General features: G+C 43.7%; 1 protein-coding gene across 7 annotated transcripts in view; it reads right to left on the bottom strand.

The window, feature by feature from the left end:
- Positions 1-17,412, bottom strand: part of TTC6 (tetratricopeptide repeat domain 6) — an 88,782-nt gene that overhangs the window by 18,283 nt on the left and 53,087 nt on the right. For all 7 annotated transcript variants that reach the window (XM_072115557.1, XM_072115555.1, XM_072115554.1 and 4 more), the window contains 7 exons: positions 12,279-12,430; positions 10,397-10,528; positions 8,299-8,448; positions 6,943-7,083; positions 5,187-5,300; positions 4,553-4,672; positions 2,778-2,851 (listed from right to left, as the gene is read on the bottom strand). In XM_072115557.1, the coding sequence (XP_071971658.1) occupies positions 2,778-2,851; positions 4,553-4,672; positions 5,187-5,300; positions 6,943-7,083; positions 8,299-8,448; positions 10,397-10,528; positions 12,279-12,430 (883 nt within the window). The remainder of the gene's footprint in view (positions 1-2,777; positions 2,852-4,552; positions 4,673-5,186; positions 5,301-6,942; positions 7,084-8,298; positions 8,449-10,396; positions 10,529-12,278; positions 12,431-17,412) is intronic.

The raw sequence follows: 17,412 nt of genomic DNA, 5'->3' as shown, positions 1-17,412 counted from the left end.
GAACACAGTGCAGAATAGATTACAGATGTTCGGCACATCTGCTTACTTGTCGGGAGATACGCGCGGAACGGCGCGAACAAAATAGCATGTGAAGAACAATATATATGTGTGAAGAACACATTGCAGATGTATTTAAACATATGCAATGTGTTCTTCACACACATATATATTGTTCTTCACATGCTATTTTGTTCGCGCCGTTCCGCGCGTATCTCCCAACAAGTAAGCAGATGTGCCGAACATCTGTAATCTATTCTGCACTGTGTTCTGCACTGTGTTTTTATCTTAAATGATCCTGTGTTCACTGTGTTCACTGTGTACAATGATTTTATTCTATTCTTCACTGTTCTTCACATCTGCTAAATTGTCGGGAGATAATATACGCGCGGAACAGTGAAGAATAGATCGCAGATGTTTGCAATTTATCAGAAGACATTATTTTTCAATTAAATAACACATTTTAATCCCAAACCATGGTCCCTTTGAAAAATGCTCGAGTCTCCCATTGAAAAACGCAAAAACGCTAATTACTCCAAGTAAAAATGGAACAAAAATGCAGCCAAAAACGTCAGTTTTTCACGCATTGCACCCTGACGTGAAACGCAACGCTAGTGTGGAAGAGGCCTTACTTAGGCCCCTTTCACACTTGCGTTTTTCACGCGCGTTTTCTGCGCGTGCTTTTGACGCGCAGAACTTGCATTGCACTCTGACCCATTGTAATCAATGGGTCTTTTCAGACTTGCATTTCTTTTCACGCACACACGCGCGTTTTTTTTAACGCGCGTTTAAATCTCGACATGCTCTACTTTTGCAAGTCACGCGCGTGAAAAACGCACCATACAAGTCTATGGAGATGCATCAAAAACGCATTGCACTCTAAAACACTTGCAAGTGCAATGCAAGTGCAATGCGTTTTTCACGCATCAATTGCCATAGAAAAGATAGAGCTTAGTCCTGAGTCCATTTCACGCGCATTTTTTGCGCGTGAAAAACACATTGAAATTGCATTGAAATTGCATCAAAAACGCACAGGAAAAACTGAGACACTGAACAAACTCTGACTGAAAACTGATTGCACTTTGATGCAAAATGCGCGTTTTTCACTGACCAAACCCTGATCGCACCCTGATCAAACTCTGACGTGATCTGCAACGCAAGTGTGGAAGGGGCCTTAGGCCCCTTTCACACTTGCGTTTTTCACGCGCGTTTTCTGTGCATGCTTTTGACGCGCAGAACTTGCATTGCACTCTGACCCATTGTAATCAATGGGTCTTTTCAGACTTGCATTTTTTTTCACGCACACAAGGGCGTTTTTTTTAACGCGCGTTTAGATCTCGACATGCTCTACTTTTGCAAGTCACGCGCGTGAAAAACGCACCATACAAGTCTATGGAGATGCATCAAAAACGCATTGCACTCTGAGACACTTGCAAGTGCAATGCAAGTCCAATGCGTTTTTCATGCATCAATTGCCATAGAAAAGATAGAGCTCCGTCCTGAGTCCATTTCACGCGCATTTTCTGCGCATGAAAAACGCATTGAAATTGCACTGAAATTGCATTGAAAACGCGTGTGCCTAAGGCCCCTTCCACACTTGCGTTGCAGATCACGTCAGAGTTTGACCAGGGTGCGATCAGGGTTTGGTCAGTGAAAAACGCGCATTTTGCATCAGAGTGCAATCAGTTTTCAGTCAGAGTTTGTTCAGTGTCTCGCGTTTTTGATGCAATTTCAATGCAATTTCAATGCGTTTTTCACGCGCAGAAAATGCGCATGAAATGGACTCAGGACTGAGCTCTATCTTTTCTATGGCAATTGATGCGTGAAAAACGCATTGCACTTGCAAGTTCTCAGAGTGCAATGCGTTTTTGATGCGTCTCCATAGACTTGTATGGTGCGTTTTTCACGCGCGTGACTTGCAAAAGTAGAGAATGTCGAGATTTAAACGCGCGTTTAAAAAAATGCGCGTGTGTGCGTGAAAAAAAATGCAAGTCTGAAAAGACCTATTGATTACAATGGGTCAGAGTGCAATGCAAGTTCTGCACGTCAAAAGCACGTCAAAAGCACGCGCAGAAAACGCAAGTGTGAAAGGGGCCTTACCTAGTCCCTGCGTGATCCCCGAGGTGCGTTGTCCTACGAGGATGAAGTCTGCCGCGATTCACCAAAAACGTGCGCCCGATATGTCGCATGTGTCGCTTCCCCACAGAGGTCCGCCGGAGTTCACCTTCTTCTTCCCGGTGCTTGTAAGTGCATGTCTTGCGACACAAATTAAATTGTTAAATCCCTTATGCTACATTCAGACGATGTATGCCCGCTGTACCGTAGTACGGCGGGCATATATCGGCGCTGCAGAGAGGTGCAGGGGATGAGCGCAGCTCACCACCGCCCCTCTCCATAGGCATGTACAGCGCACGGCGCCATATCACATAGAAAGATAGGACATGTCTTTCTACGGGCTACGGAGCGTTACGGTGCCGCACCCGTACAGGGTTGTGAGCACATAGAAGTGTATGGGGGACGTATATTGGCCGTATATACGTTGCCCGTATATACGTCCCCCATACATGTGTGTGAATGCAGCATTAGTTCGAATCCGTCGGCCCGCCCACCCCCCAGTATGTGTCACAGGAAACCCGGGACGATTGCGACACAAAACGATCGCGTGCGATACAATCCCCGGCGCAATTACCAAAAAGACGGGAAACCCGACAAAAATGCGGCCGCGGGACCCTTAGTAAATTAGCCTCATTGTGTAAGTTGTGGTTCTCCATATATATTACCTGTGATGACAGTTCCCTATAATCTGATGAATCTTTAGGTCACCGGGAGTTTTCATAGCCACAGCTTTAAAATCCTGAAAAAAGGAAATAATAGTAGTTTCTAGGCCGTGTGTACAAAATAATAACATATAATGGAATCGAAGGGGGAGATTTATCAGAAGTGTCTAAGAGCAGAACTGTTCTCATTGCCCATGGAAACCAATCAGAGCTCAGCTTTCACTTTCCCACAGCTGTTAATAAAATGAAAGCTAAGCTCTGATTGGTTTCCATGGGCAACTAAAACATTTTTACCTCAGACTCTTCTGATAAATCTCCCCCTCAGTAATGTCATACAGGATACTGGATGTGCATTAAAGACATAACACAGGTAAAGGTTTGTTAAATTTGTGTTCTTCCTTCTCCTTTCGTGGCTTGATTTGTGTGTCACAAGACGACTAGATTTTTTAAGACAAGGAACAGATTTATTATTCTATTTACAACAAATTTAGCAAAAATTGAGTTTTAGACAGTTTTCAGGCACTGCTACAATAAGTAACACAGACAGAACAATTTTTATGTGGCCTCCAATTATTTGATTGTATAATGGTCATCTATCCAGAGATTTGTTATGGCTCTGAGTCTTCCTGAGGGGATTGTGTTATTGGTCTTATGTTTTCCACCCTTTAACCCCCCTTAAGGGGACCTGGTCTTAATGCTGACAGGACACTACACCCACATGTATCTACTTGTTGGTTTCTTTGCACCAGGTAGGTTCATCAATGCTGGTGCCAGGCACCAAATGGACAGGCTAGGATGTGGTCAGTGGACAAGTCAGGACTGTCAGATATTGGATTACTGATATATACAATCAGAGGTCCATCTGTAACTAGGGGTCGCATGTAAGTTGGGCATCCTTTAATCAGGGACTGCATGTGCATTGGTACTCAGGTACCAACTAAAGGGGTGAGGTGCCTGAAATAATTCTGGGTTACTTGAGGTTACAGAAAGCTGCAACCTTACTAGAGTAGCGCTGAATAGAGGAAGGAACCACCTACAAAATGAGGTGTCACTCAACAATTACAATTATAAGCTTAGAGGAATCCTACCATTTGAAGCAAACATACCTTGAGAATGCTGTAGCTACACTGATGCAGGATCATATCTTGGACAACCCCTGTGCTGAGTGGTTTTGCTGATAAAACAGATATAACATTATGATAATGAAGCTCTGTCGTTTCTATGGCTCCTTCAGCGCTTGGTTCAGCGCTTCTCCTAGCACGTGAGTTTTTCTCTGCAGGAGAGGATGATGCAATTCCTGTTCTCCCTTCCAGACAGAATAATCAATTGCTGCACCCTCCCCCAGCTGCTGTGTATAAGTCATCCAGTTCAGGTTGATTAGTCATGTCTTAACTAACCTCCATTTGTAATTACAAGCTCCCGTGTGTAATATTTTTATGTCAGCCAGCCTGACCCAACTTTCCCAAGGTCCTGAATGTTATAATTGTTTTTTTACAGCAAAACCACTCAGCTCAGGGATTAACCAAGATATGATCCTGCATCAGTGTAGCTACAGCATTCTCAAGGTATGTTTGCTTCATAATGCACCAAATCAAATGATAGGTTTCCTTTAAGCATATTCACGATTATTGACATTTTTGACTACTGGAAACATCAATGGATGCAATAGGTGGCGTATGAACTGATAAAAACATGTCAGTAGAGGTGCGAAGGCGTTTTTTTATGAGTTTCTAATATTTTTCCTCAATAAGTGTGGTAGGTGGTATATGGATGGATACCTCTAGTGCGTTTGCATAGTCTTGAAGTTCGAGATATAATAATCCACGATTCACATGAACCTTAACATCTACTTCCTTCCACCCTCCAAGCAGAAGAACAATACTGTAATCCTTCATCGCCTGCAAGATTATAAAGGAAAGGTGTTACAGAAACTTCAGTATTTAAGGTCATATTATACAATATAATATTATCAGTGCTCCCAGTCCTTTGACTAAGGGACTGGTAATATCCATTTGTCAGTTCAATGATAAATTTTTAGGATGCGTACAAAACAAAATTAAAAAGCAGGTGCAGGACTGTAACGTGGCCTACCCGACTTTAGGCACCGCCCCCTTCACACCCCTCCTCGCCCATTTGGAGGTGAAAATTAAACACATCTCCCCCTATGTCTTTATCTGCCTGTATCTCCGGTTCTGTAGCTCACAGAAATACAAACCTGCCATGAGAAAGTTTCTATCTGCTCCTCGTATTATCCTGTAGCTCCTCTGTTATCAGTATAAACGCCTGTCTCTATATTTCCGGCTCATATGTCTATTTTTACAATGAATCACATTCCCCTGAGGCTGACGCTTTCATAAATATATTCCTTGTTTTATAGTTCTCTAATCCCGGCTCTTATCCCACATTTCCTACCTCTTCATACATCTTGATTTGATGGTAGCAAACTCCTCTGTTGTAATACACAAGAGGGCAAGACGGATCCAGCTCTGTGGCTCTTGTTAAATCGTGAATCGCCAATTTGTACGCCTGGAATGAACAAAATATTGATTGTGCCTTGTGTGATAGTATTCACCCGTCCACATGAATGAACCCACTGTGACATGCGGTAATCCCTAGAGGATGCATTATAAAATCTACTTACCTACCTACCTATTTTTATCTATAACAATGTACAAATCTGAAATACATCAACCAATGGTATAATAAACACTCCTATTTGTGCAGCATAATTTCCAGCTTAAAGGGAGTTATGTCATGACCATATCAAACTGAAGTCAGATTTTAGTATGGGCCCTGGAGATCTGTGTAAGCCTACATTGTGCTTTTGTTGGCATCATTTATATTCCCCGGATTGTAGCTGAATTCAGAGCACTCTGGAGCACTGGTGTGCGGTATTTCTTCATTGTACTGCTGCACAGACCCTCCCCCTGAGTAGTATAATAACTCTACTTTGACTCTTAGAAGAGGTAAGTGGCTCCAGATTCTGAAATATAAATGCCCTTTCCACAGGCCTGCATCTACTATCACACACAAAGGTATGGTTCACAGATCTCCAGGACCGCTACATAACACTCTCTGCAGCTATGTATGTTCAAAACTGCTGACAGATTCCCTTCATAGGGGTTTTGCAATTATACTTGTTCCTGTGTCACGTAACCTGACCACTGCAGCCAGTCACTAAAGGGAGTTGTTCCATTGATAGCAAGTTAGGGCCTATTCACAGGATAGGGTCTACCTTGCTGATTAGTGGGGGTCTAAGTGATGGGATAACGAGAGCAGTGGTCCGATGTAACCCCATCACGCCCTGAGATGACCGGAGCAGCTGGTCGCGGATGCACCAGCTTAGTAGAGATGAACGGGGTCCCATGAAAAGACTGGTTGCTCCCTTCATCTCGGGGTATGACGGGGATACATCAGACCGTTATTCGTGGGGGTCGGACCAGCAATTTTCAACAGCTAGTACACGTCTCAATGTATTTCTATGGGCTCATACACACAGATGGCGTTTCCCTGGCTCAGTGTATGATCCGACTATCTATGCCACAAATTTTGGATCAGGTCCTATTCCTGCCCAGGTTTGCGGATCAGGCAGTCTTTTCTCTGGTCATCATTTTGTGAACGCCAATGACACACAGACTGCAAACTGGGTCCATTGTTTGTCACCCGTGTGCATGAGAACAGTCTGTTCCCATCCCAGTTTTTTCATATGTTTTTTGCATTAGTTATTAGGAGACTCCGCACAATAATGAAAAGATTTGCATCTGATCGGTGTGTTGAAAACTCTCCCGTTTTTGGCTCCCAATAACCGACGCCAAAAAAAAACATGAAAAACCAAGATGGGAACCACTAAATCTCCAATATCTTTGATGTCACCATTTATGTAATTATTGTAGTGATATTGTAGCGTTTGCTTTAAACTCTGTTATGCTGATGCTTATGACATCACTACAGTAATGTATATTTCAGTGAGTTATAACACAGCCGGTTATTCCACATCAATACACAAAGCCTATTTTTTTACTTTACTCCATGAATGGACTTTCAGAATAATTTCTTATAGAAGAAACTCCATGGTACTAACTCACCGTAAGAATGCGAAATAAATCCCCCTGAGTTACAATTACCCCCAGAGACAAGCTCCAAGCCTGCTGCAGAGAGGCCATCTTACCTTAATGTAGTACTTTAAGGCTCCTCTATAGAGATAAGCTCTTACACTGCGCGGCTGGACTTTAATTGCAGCATTGCAATTCATGATGGCTTTGGAATATCTCTTTCGTAATCCATAGAAAGCTGCTCGGCACAAATAAGCCTGCATTAAAGGGCAAATTATCAGGATAGGAAGTGCAGGGTGAATGGGAGCGGCTGAGCCAGCACTTATCAGCAGATACAGACGCATAAAACATAAGGAAACAATGTAAATATGATGTATGAGATACAATGGCTAAAACAGCGTAACAGTGTTTTCTCTTTCAGGATACACATCGTGGGGGTCACGTATTTGGCGGGGAGCCTGCGCAGCATTTATTTCTAGGTCAGGCCCTAACTGATGTACGAAATTACATGTATGAAAATTTTAAATGACAATTTTGTGAGTGGGATCACTCCCCGTTGGCCACAACGCTCCCCGCCAGCTGCACCTCTCCCTTCATGCCCCGCCAGCCATGCTTCTACCCTGGCGTGGAGGTGGTGAAAAGGGCAAAATAATCACAAGTGCTATCAGTAAGCTACATTTACTACAATTTACCACGATTGTATCTTGTAGTTAATCACACCATCAAAAGGGTAACTTGAAGTCCCTGGTCCTCCAAAATATATCACAGGACTGCCATCTATCACCTGTATTTTTAACCATAAGAGTCCCCAGATGCAGATATTTAGGTCCAAGATGAAACCTCTACCTCTGAACCTCCCACAATCACATCTACTACATCTGAATAAAGGAGAAGGTATACGATATATACTATATATATATATATATATATATATATATATATATATAGAGTGTTCTCCTCACTGTTTTGTGAATGTGCAGCGATTTATGAATGACCCTAACATAAAGAGAGAACGGGGGTCAATGTTCTGATGTAGGAAGAGAGGCTATAAAGTGTCAAGACTTACTTGTCTTGCGGTGTATAGATCCTGAGCTGGTGATCGGTGCAAGATCAAGATGTCAGACCCCAACCAATTAGATCCCAATACTAATTGGATTGGTCATCAGTATCAAATTAGGGGCCAGAAAATCCTTTTAACCTGACTGTTCAATTTGGGACCCTTAATCAACTCCAAGTCCTTATGGACCTATGGTTTAGGGTCCCAAATCGACCTTTATGAAGTTTTAAAAAATATTTACAACTAATTTACCTAGATGTGGGTCTGATGACGCACATTGGACTCACATCTACAGGTCCCGCAGCGTAGCATCGCCTTGTGCTGTGGCTAATAACCACTTCATTTTCCATGCGTCTTACCTACGGAGCTTGTACAGTAAAGCCGGGGTGTAATACTGGATTAGGATAACTTTTACCTGGAAATGTGTTGGGTTTATCTGAAGAGCTTTGTTGAAGTCCTGCACACACTGTGATTGCTGGAGACGCATGCGACACAGGCCGCGTTGATAGTAAGCATCGCAATAAGCAGAGCGGTTCTTCACTGCATTTGTCAGAGCTTCAAGGGCCTGGAAAATTTAGCAGATGTATAGCAGATAAAGGGGTTGGCCACTTTACTTGAACTTTTTGCGTTCTGGGAATGTGTGAGAGGCAGGAAATTACGGTAGGTAATTTACCAATGTACATCTATTAAACGTTCTGCTCCACTTTCTTAATATGTAAAGTGACGCCTCCATCAGCCAGACATTCCTGTCCATAAAATGGCCGCAGATGGAGGGTCATGTGATCTACTTTGTCCATGAGCAATCTACCTTCATGAATACTACCACTACAAGATGCAAGGAGCCAATAACATCTAGCTGCATGTGTATGATAATGTCTCCGTCTGTACAGCAAATAGTAAAATACACTAAGTATGTGTCGGTCTTCTGAAAGTGTATCAGTGGCTATTGTGAGCTTTATGTTTTTATTCAAAAACTTTATATCGTTATGTAATGATACAATGGGGCACATTTACTAAGGGATTTGAGCCACCTTGCACAGGTATTTAAGAAGCGCCTGCGCCACTATTGTGGGGGCGTCCTGGTGCTCAGTCGGACCGTGCGCCGGATTTAACATGCAAAGTCTGTCATCCGCCCTATGTTAAAGATGCACCACAAAAAAGTTGGTGAACTCTGTCAGGCCAGTGCGGGGAAGCGACACATTCATGATTTCTGGCGCAAGTTATTAATGAATCTGTCGCACCCAGCATTATACACAGGCAGAGCACTTTTACTGCAGTTCCCTACATTTTTAGTAATTGTGCACCAGTCTCTTATTATACATGTGGTGTCCATGGTCCTGAAATACAGTTTAGAATAAATTCCCACAAAGTATATTCGCATCATAGAGAAGCAAGCGACCGGCGTCGTAACACAGTAAAATTTAGGACATGTCCTATATTTCGCTGTGTACAGTCATGGTGCGGTGAGACAATGGGGCACATTTACTTACCCGTTCCTGCGCGATCCCCAAGGTGTGATCACAGCTGCCGCGATACACTTACATCGTGTGCCCGATATCCTGCATGTGTCGCTTCCCTGATCAGCTGCGCCGGAGTTCACCTTCTTCTTCCCGGTGTATGCAAGTGCATTATATGCGACACAATTTTACAGTTAAATCCTGCAGTTTGTCCGATGGCCCGCCCCCCGATTTGTGTTGCATGAAAGCTGTCGCGATTGCGTCACAATCCGATCGTGTGCAACACAATCCCCTTTTAAATCTCTGTCCCAGAGGCGCGATCCCTGAAAAGTCAGCAAACCTGACGGAAATGCGTCCGCTGGGACCCTTAGTAAATAAGCCCCAATGTGTGCTCACCGCATGATGACCGGGCGTCATAGACATCAATGGGCACCAGTATGCGGTCGCAATCGGTCCCCATTACGTTCATGTGAATAAGCCCTTAGGCTGGGTTTACATCTCATTATTTGTATACACTAAGTGTATAGGTTGGGAAAAAGCTTAATGTATACTTCACAATTAGTGGCAGATGGAGGCATAGTTGTTGCCCCCATTTGGCCACTAAAAGTTCCGTCCGTCACAAAATGCAGAATGGAGAGACATAACAAGCTACGTCTTTTCATCCTGCAGCCTCCGGTGGAGCAAGGCTATGCAGTGTATTATGCAGTGTATTGCATCTCTCCTTACAGCCCCACCTGCGCTCGCCAAGAGGGAGGAACCAGTGATGTCACTGCCCATATTAGGACAGTGACATTACCGGGGGAACACCCCATTCAGAGAGAAGGGGGGTCCACAGGCAACGTATCCCACTGTATAGGCATACAGTGGGATACATCTCCCTAAATATCCGGCAATAAAAAGGTTAAAATTTACTAACTGGTTCATAACAACTCTTGTGTGCGCTGTTAATGTGTTCCAAATTAGGAGTGAAGATATAAGTGTTGAGTTTCACAGAAGAAGTGTGACTGCAGCAGTTACATAACCTCAGCGCAGGCTTCTTATACACGAAATACTCACCTGTAGGAACTTAAACTGCTCCATGTAGCACAGACCCAACAGGTAGAAAACGTCAGCCTTGTCAGAGGATGGCGACCTCTCATCTGCTTGGTCCAAGAGGTCAAGTGCCTGTCTGAAGCTTTCACTCGCGTCCTTTTAAAAAAACGCAAATATTGTTTTAGCGTAAAAAGAACAACATACCTAACCTTTTAAAAAGTTTAGCAAAAAGTCCTACATGTGGAAATTGGAGGCAGCACAGTTTTTGATCATTACGTGATTTTTAATCTAAATTTTGTAACATTTTTCCCTTGTGCGGTTTGTGTCTGTAAATCTGCAGTCCCCTTGGAGCTGGTGGGTGGAGACCTAGCTGCTAGAACTCACTGCCCCCTCTCCAATGAGCTACCACACAATGTGACACATCGCTGAGCTCCTGTCCATCCTAATAGCAAGACAGAATTCAGCAGAGTTTTCAGAGTGAAAAGCAAATTAAATGCCTGCTAAAATGTCTAGGTTCATATATAAGGCGCACATGATTATAAGGATGAATGACCAGCAGGTGGCAGACCTGTGCATAGTTCCAGGCAGCTGTTGTCTGTAAGTACGGTTCATATATAAGGTGCACTGGACTATAAGGAGCACCTTTTTTGTGCGCCTAATAGTCCAAAAAATATGGTATATGTAAGGTTTGCTGATACATGCATACATAATGACAAATGAAAAGGTATTTTATTCGCTGATATTTTGATTTCTTGCGTAAGAAAGAATCTCTACATCAAAATTTAGACTTGCGTCAAAAACTTTGCAACATTTGCAAGGTTAAAAAATGTACTAAAATAATGTCCCAGTATCATAACAAGGTCAATACAATAAGTTTGACATAGTCCTCAATTACAGTGTCCAAGGCTACAGACTACAAACAACTGATCCTCTCGTCATAGTCCCTACATTCTGTAAGATATAGGCAGGAGAAACTTTGTAGTCTGTAACCATAGTGACACATAGGTATACATAGGAACTGCACAAGAGGACGGATTTTTAAAACATGTCTGCTGTCGCGCTGTTCACTTGAATAACACTAATATGCAATTCCATATAAAGCTTGGTGTTGATTCCAAAATAGCACGCATTTCTGATCTAATATAAATCGTTTAAAAGGAAATCTACCATCAAATTCCAGCCTGATAAACCAGGGGCACTTACCCATAGATCCAGGCAGGGACAGCTCCAGGTTTTAGTAGGCCCCTGGGCAACGGAGCCTCAGTGGGCCCCTCTCGTGGTGGCATTAAAAATACAGAAACTAAAACAGTCCCATTTCCACGAATTTTCCCTAGTTTATCATCCCAAAATTTATCCCCCTTATGGTCATTTTATATACAATCGCCTCATCGTTTAATTATATACAGCCCCACATGCCAAGTGCCCCCCTACCCCCAGCAGCTCTGGGCATGCCTGGTTCTGGTGCCAGCTTTGGATCCAGGTGCTGAGTGAGCAGAGGGGAGTGGTGAGAAGCTGCAGCAATGAGGGGCTCTAGTAATACCCCCATAGCACTTCTGATTCATTAGCATAATTTTAAAAGTTGATATTAGAAGGAAGGGGGACCATGGATAACACATATTTAAAGATTAGCACAGTCACAGGGCCTGGATCTATAAAGTAAGTGTCCCTGGTTTATTATACTTGAATTTTTTTGCTAGATTCTCTTTCATTTACATCTCACATCATAAACTGGGAATGATTCTTGAAATTACGTAACCATTTTATCCGATTTTTTTAACTTTTTTAACTTCTAAAACGACACAAGTAACTTGGCGTACAACTGCATCCATCCAAAATAGCACCTGATGTTGTTTAAGTTATGCACATTTTTTAACACATTTTAGAATAGATAATTTTATCCTGTTACCTTGTGCTTCTTGGCTTTCATCTGAATCTTGCCTAGGAGTATTATGAGGGCTGGCACTGTCTTATCCCTAATGGCAGAAAGCAAGCAGTCTATGGCAGTGCTGTTCTGGTGGAGGAAGGACTGGACGAGGGCTCGCTGCACCGGAGAGGAGCCTGGGGGAAAACCATTAGGAAACAATCCATTCAGATAAAAACTTCATTTTCTGTAAAATGACGATATAGAGGAGGCAAGAAAGACATGTCAGGAAAGTTTAGACAGTGCCCCACACAATGCTGGTGTTATGTGTGGGGTTCTGTAATAGGGATATATTACTAAGGGTCAATCGCCTTTTGTTTCCTCAAAGCCCTTTCGTTAAAATGAACTTTAAAAAGACATTAGTGTAAAGAGTCTTCAGTCAATCAGCTGATCACTAAGTTTTCTTCCTTGAACGCGACCCCATACGATCAATGGTAATCTGGGTATGAAGGTACAACACATACATCTTACAGCATCCAAAGCCTGACCTCACATCTCATTGTTCAATTAACGGTAATTTAGTAGTCATCATTTGGATACCATACCAGTCGATGTAAGGTGTCCACTTGAAGAGCTTGCAGCAGTTCTCTAAATATTGAGTTGCGCCTGTATACACCAACACCTCAAATAGGGGAGTGATGTTCATACTGCTTGGTATTGGTGTAACCTTCACTCCTGACAATATTACCGGAGAGCAGCGTTGCTGGGATGGCTCTCAGAGCCTTCTCTGTGGCCAGACAAGGATGTGCCAAGCTCAGCGCTATTTTAAAGCTTGATATCCTTGGCTGCCTTGGGATGAGAAAGGAGGTGCAGATAGGGCCGAATTATCATTGCTGCTACCAATGCTCAGGCCCAGCAATTCTTCCGGTGTCGGAGATGCTCTGGAGTGGTGCTACAATGATAATCCAAATTTCCCTCCTTTCTATCAACGGTATCAGTATCCATAGGACAGGACAGGGAGCAACTTAGCAAGAAGTTTCTGCTTAAATTCTGGGATTCTTAGTCAGATCTATAGATATGAGAATTTAGCATTTCATATAGACATCTGTTGATCTAATGGGGCTCATTTACTAAGGGTCCGTGGACCGCATTTTCATCGGGTTTCCCGGCGATTTCTGAGGGGTTTTTGGCGCACCTGATCAAATTTTGGTGCATCGACGCCGGCTTTCACGTGGCACGTACCGGGGGCGGGCCGTCGGACGATCCGACGGATTCGGACAGCGTGCGGGATTTAACATTGCAAATTCTGTCGCAAGACAATGCACTTACATGCACCGGGAAGAAGAAGGTGAACTCCGGCGGACCTCAGCGGGGAAGTGACAGATGCAGGATCTTGGGCACACGATGTTGGTGAATCGCACTGGACATCTTCGTCGGACCATCCGGATCGGGGATCGCAACAGAACCGGGTAAGTAAATGTGCCCCAATGTGTCCGGTCACCCATTAACGGAGAAGGAGCCCCCACAAAGAGATAACACTAGGGTCTTCATCCACTTGGACTTGGTCCTGGTCTTCTATGACCTTCCATGATCAGGTCCTGTTCTATTACATCCCTCATTTATCTTACTAGGTTTTCGTATAACTTTACTCAATCCTGGCAGGTCTTTATTCAGGTTAAGTGTACACAGCTCCAAATTATGTTTTCCCAGACTAAATATGCCACTTTGAGTCAATTATGCTTGAAAGCTTGCTGTATCTTCTGGCCATGAGGTCTATGCATTTTGGGTTAGAAAATTGTAGTCAAGTACTGAAACTCAGTGGAGAATACTGAGTTATATTGATTTCCTGGTATTGTATGCACCGCTATAAATACAGCTGGCGAGGCCAATTTCTTTATAAGACAAGGCTTGTTTATCCATAAACATGGTTTAATCCCATTGATTTAGTGACATTTCGCCTGTTCTACAACTTTTAATAGCTTGGTAGATAATAAGGGGGCAAAAATCGTAGAAATATGGGAAGTGAATTAAAAAGTCCCCCTTCGGATCAAACAGAGAAGAGATCAATTGGGGTCACACATCATCTGCCATCCCGATTGTATTGCCCTGCATGATCTGTGTCGTAAATCCCAAAAATGTGCGGTACACTAATCATGATGATACATTAGCGGGACGCTGCAGACATATACACAGAGCAGGGAGCCGCACGCCTTTGTATTATGCTGACTACATAATGACTCAGCCAAACCAAATACAGCCCCGCTCCTTTCAGTTTAATTATAGAGTGTATTTTCTAAACTGCTCTCATCCGAAATGCTGACATTGAGGACGCCAAATGTGCCCATCACACATGAGCAATAAAATTAAGCAGACATTGTTTATTAGAAGCCACTTGTGAAATGCAAGACAAGCATCTCCCATCATGTAGTAACATAGCGCACTGCTCAGCCGTCTAGCCCATTCTACTCAGGCACTGGGATAACTCCTGGGGTACACAGGAAACCCCTGATTCCCAGTATAAGTATTCAGCAGTACAATTCTTAAGGGGAAAATAAACTCATTTCCGGAAAGATCCAATATAAGAAATCTGCTTAAACTAGGGTCCATGGTCAGACCCACTGACGCATTTCACAGTAGACCTTGGTCAGGTACACCTGACTATTTAGCTTCCCGAGATGAGTAGAGCAGCCAACCAGCATGGCCGGGCTGCCCATTCGACTCTAGGGAGCGGACGGAGATTGCCAAGTACGGCACTCGGCAATCTTTTCAGACTACAAATGTTATTGTTGGTATAATGAAAAGTTATACAATTTCCCAATATACTTTCTGTTTTAATTCACAGTTTTCTAGATCTCTGCTTGCTGTCAGCATATAGGAAGCTTCATTGTTTACTTTCTGTGTATAAACACAGGTGAACGGCTCGTTATATCTCTGGTCATGTGATGTCACACAGGTGCACAACTCGTTATATCTCTGGTCATGTGATGTCACACAGGTGCACAACTCGTTATATCTCTGGTCATGTGATGTCACACAGGTGCACAACTCATTATATATCTGGTCATGTGATGTCATACAGGTGCACAGCTAGTTACATTTATGGTCATGTGATGTCACACAGGTGCACGGCTCGTTATATCCCTGGTTATGTTATGTCACACAGGTGCATGGCTCGTTATATCCCTGGTTATGTTATGTCACACAGGTGCACAGCTCGCTTTATCATACAGCTCAAAACCACCATAACTGCAGCAGCGGTTAACGGGGACATATTTGAGTCGATAACCTCTTTAGGTGGCCTCCAATGGTAAAATCTTTCCAAAGCAATATTATAAACTAGTAGATTAATGCTGAACAGCAAATGCTATTGCTTATATATTATGGACATATAGGCAGCATATAAGTCATGAGTAATATAGGAGGACCCAAACACGTGCAGGGAACCCTTACTGTAACACCATATGTCTTTTTATATGGAGGCCCAGAGACGACAGAATCCAAACTATGTAGCAAAAAAAAAAAAAAACCTACTCACTGTATTATATAACTACATATATATTATGGAGTATATAGGCCACTCAAGGTATCCAAGAAAGGATCATACAGTTCCTGTGGCTTTCTAGTATGGCACTGCCATGCATATGACCTAAAGATGGCGCACCTGGGCATAAAATTGTGAAAAACTGCTTTTGCGTAGATTAAGGTTGTGAATTACTTCCTTTATTTCGGAATACTGGGGCAGATTTACTTACCCGGTCCATTGGCGATCCAGCGGCGAGTTCTCTGCGCTGGATTCGGGTCCGGCCGGGATTTAATAAGGTAGTTCCTCCGCCGTCCAGTAGGTGGCGCTGCTGCACTGAAAAGCATAGATTTCCTTTAAAGAGGACCTGTCACCCAAATTTTCGGCACTAGGAGCTGCTTACCAAAGTAAGCAGCTCCTAGTGCTTGAACAAACACTGCAGCGGGGTAGAGTAATTGTCGGACAGCTCGCAAAGCTGTCCGACGTATTCATGAGGGGGCAGGGTTGGGGCCTGGTGCGCGGCAGTCACTGCCGGCCTATGGAGCGAGTGGGGTGGTCCAGGGAAAATATAGCGCCTCAGACTGCCCCCTCATGAATACATCGGACAGCTTTGCGAGATTTCCGGTGACGCTATAACTCTAACACTATGGCGTTTGTTCAAGCACTAGGAGCTGCTTACTTTAGTAAGCAGCTCCTAGTGCTAACATTTTGGGTGACAGGTCCTTTTTAAAAGCAGAAAGTCACAGACAATCTGTGACAGCGGCAAAGGAGAGATTGATAAGATCTTGGGGTTTGAGATAGGTGGGGTCCCATCCCAAACACAATGGGGCAGATTTACTTACCCGGTCCATTCGCGATCCAGCGGTGCGTTCTCTGCGCTGGATTCGGGTCCGGCCGAAATTTAATAAGGTAGTTCCTCCGCCGTCCACCAGGTGGCGCTGCTGCGCTGAAAAGCATCTGAACGCTCCGGAATTCACCGAGGCCGTCTGAGTGAAGGTAAGCGCGTTCCGAGCGACACATTTTCCGTTCGGCCACGCCCCCCCGATTTCTGTCGCGCGCATGCTGGTGCCGATGCGCCACAATCCGATCGCGTGCGCCAAAATCCCGGGGCAATTCAGCTCCAATCGGCGCAAATCGGAAATATTCGGGTAACACGTCGGGAAAACGCGAATTGGGCCCTTAGTAAATGACCCCCACTGTGTTTATTAGTTTTTGTTCAGGTGACTTTAGGTTCTCCATGTAGTGGCCAGACTGGGTTACTACAGCGCAGCTCCTATTTTAGTGATTTAAAGATTTGACCCTGTAAATTTCCCTATTCTCCAGAACAATACAATTCCTCTGCCTCTGTACACTGAATGTTGTGCTTTCTCTTGTTATTCTCCAGGCTTCATATATTAATCATTAAAGCGAAGCGCACACAATGCAGTCATAAAGTGACATAATGAGGCCTGCACCCATCCAATCCTCATTAATACAATATGGCATGTGGCATCGGGCTAGCTGAGCAGCGCCGTGTGCCTAGGGATTATATGGATGCGTCACAAAACATGCCCAATAATCACATGTGACTCCCCCCTCATTACCAGCATTAGCTTGCTGTGATATACTACACCCCTGTATACCTCAACCACAAGAAACACAATGGATGGCTCCCGCGCT

The sequence above is a fragment of the Engystomops pustulosus genome, chromosome 7 (assembly GCF_040894005.1).
Source record: "Engystomops pustulosus chromosome 7, aEngPut4.maternal, whole genome shotgun sequence".
Lineage (NCBI taxonomy): Eukaryota > Metazoa > Chordata > Amphibia > Anura > Leptodactylidae > Engystomops > Engystomops pustulosus.
The sequence above is the reverse complement of the archived record's forward strand: the minus strand, read 5'-3'. Positions and strand labels throughout refer to the sequence as shown.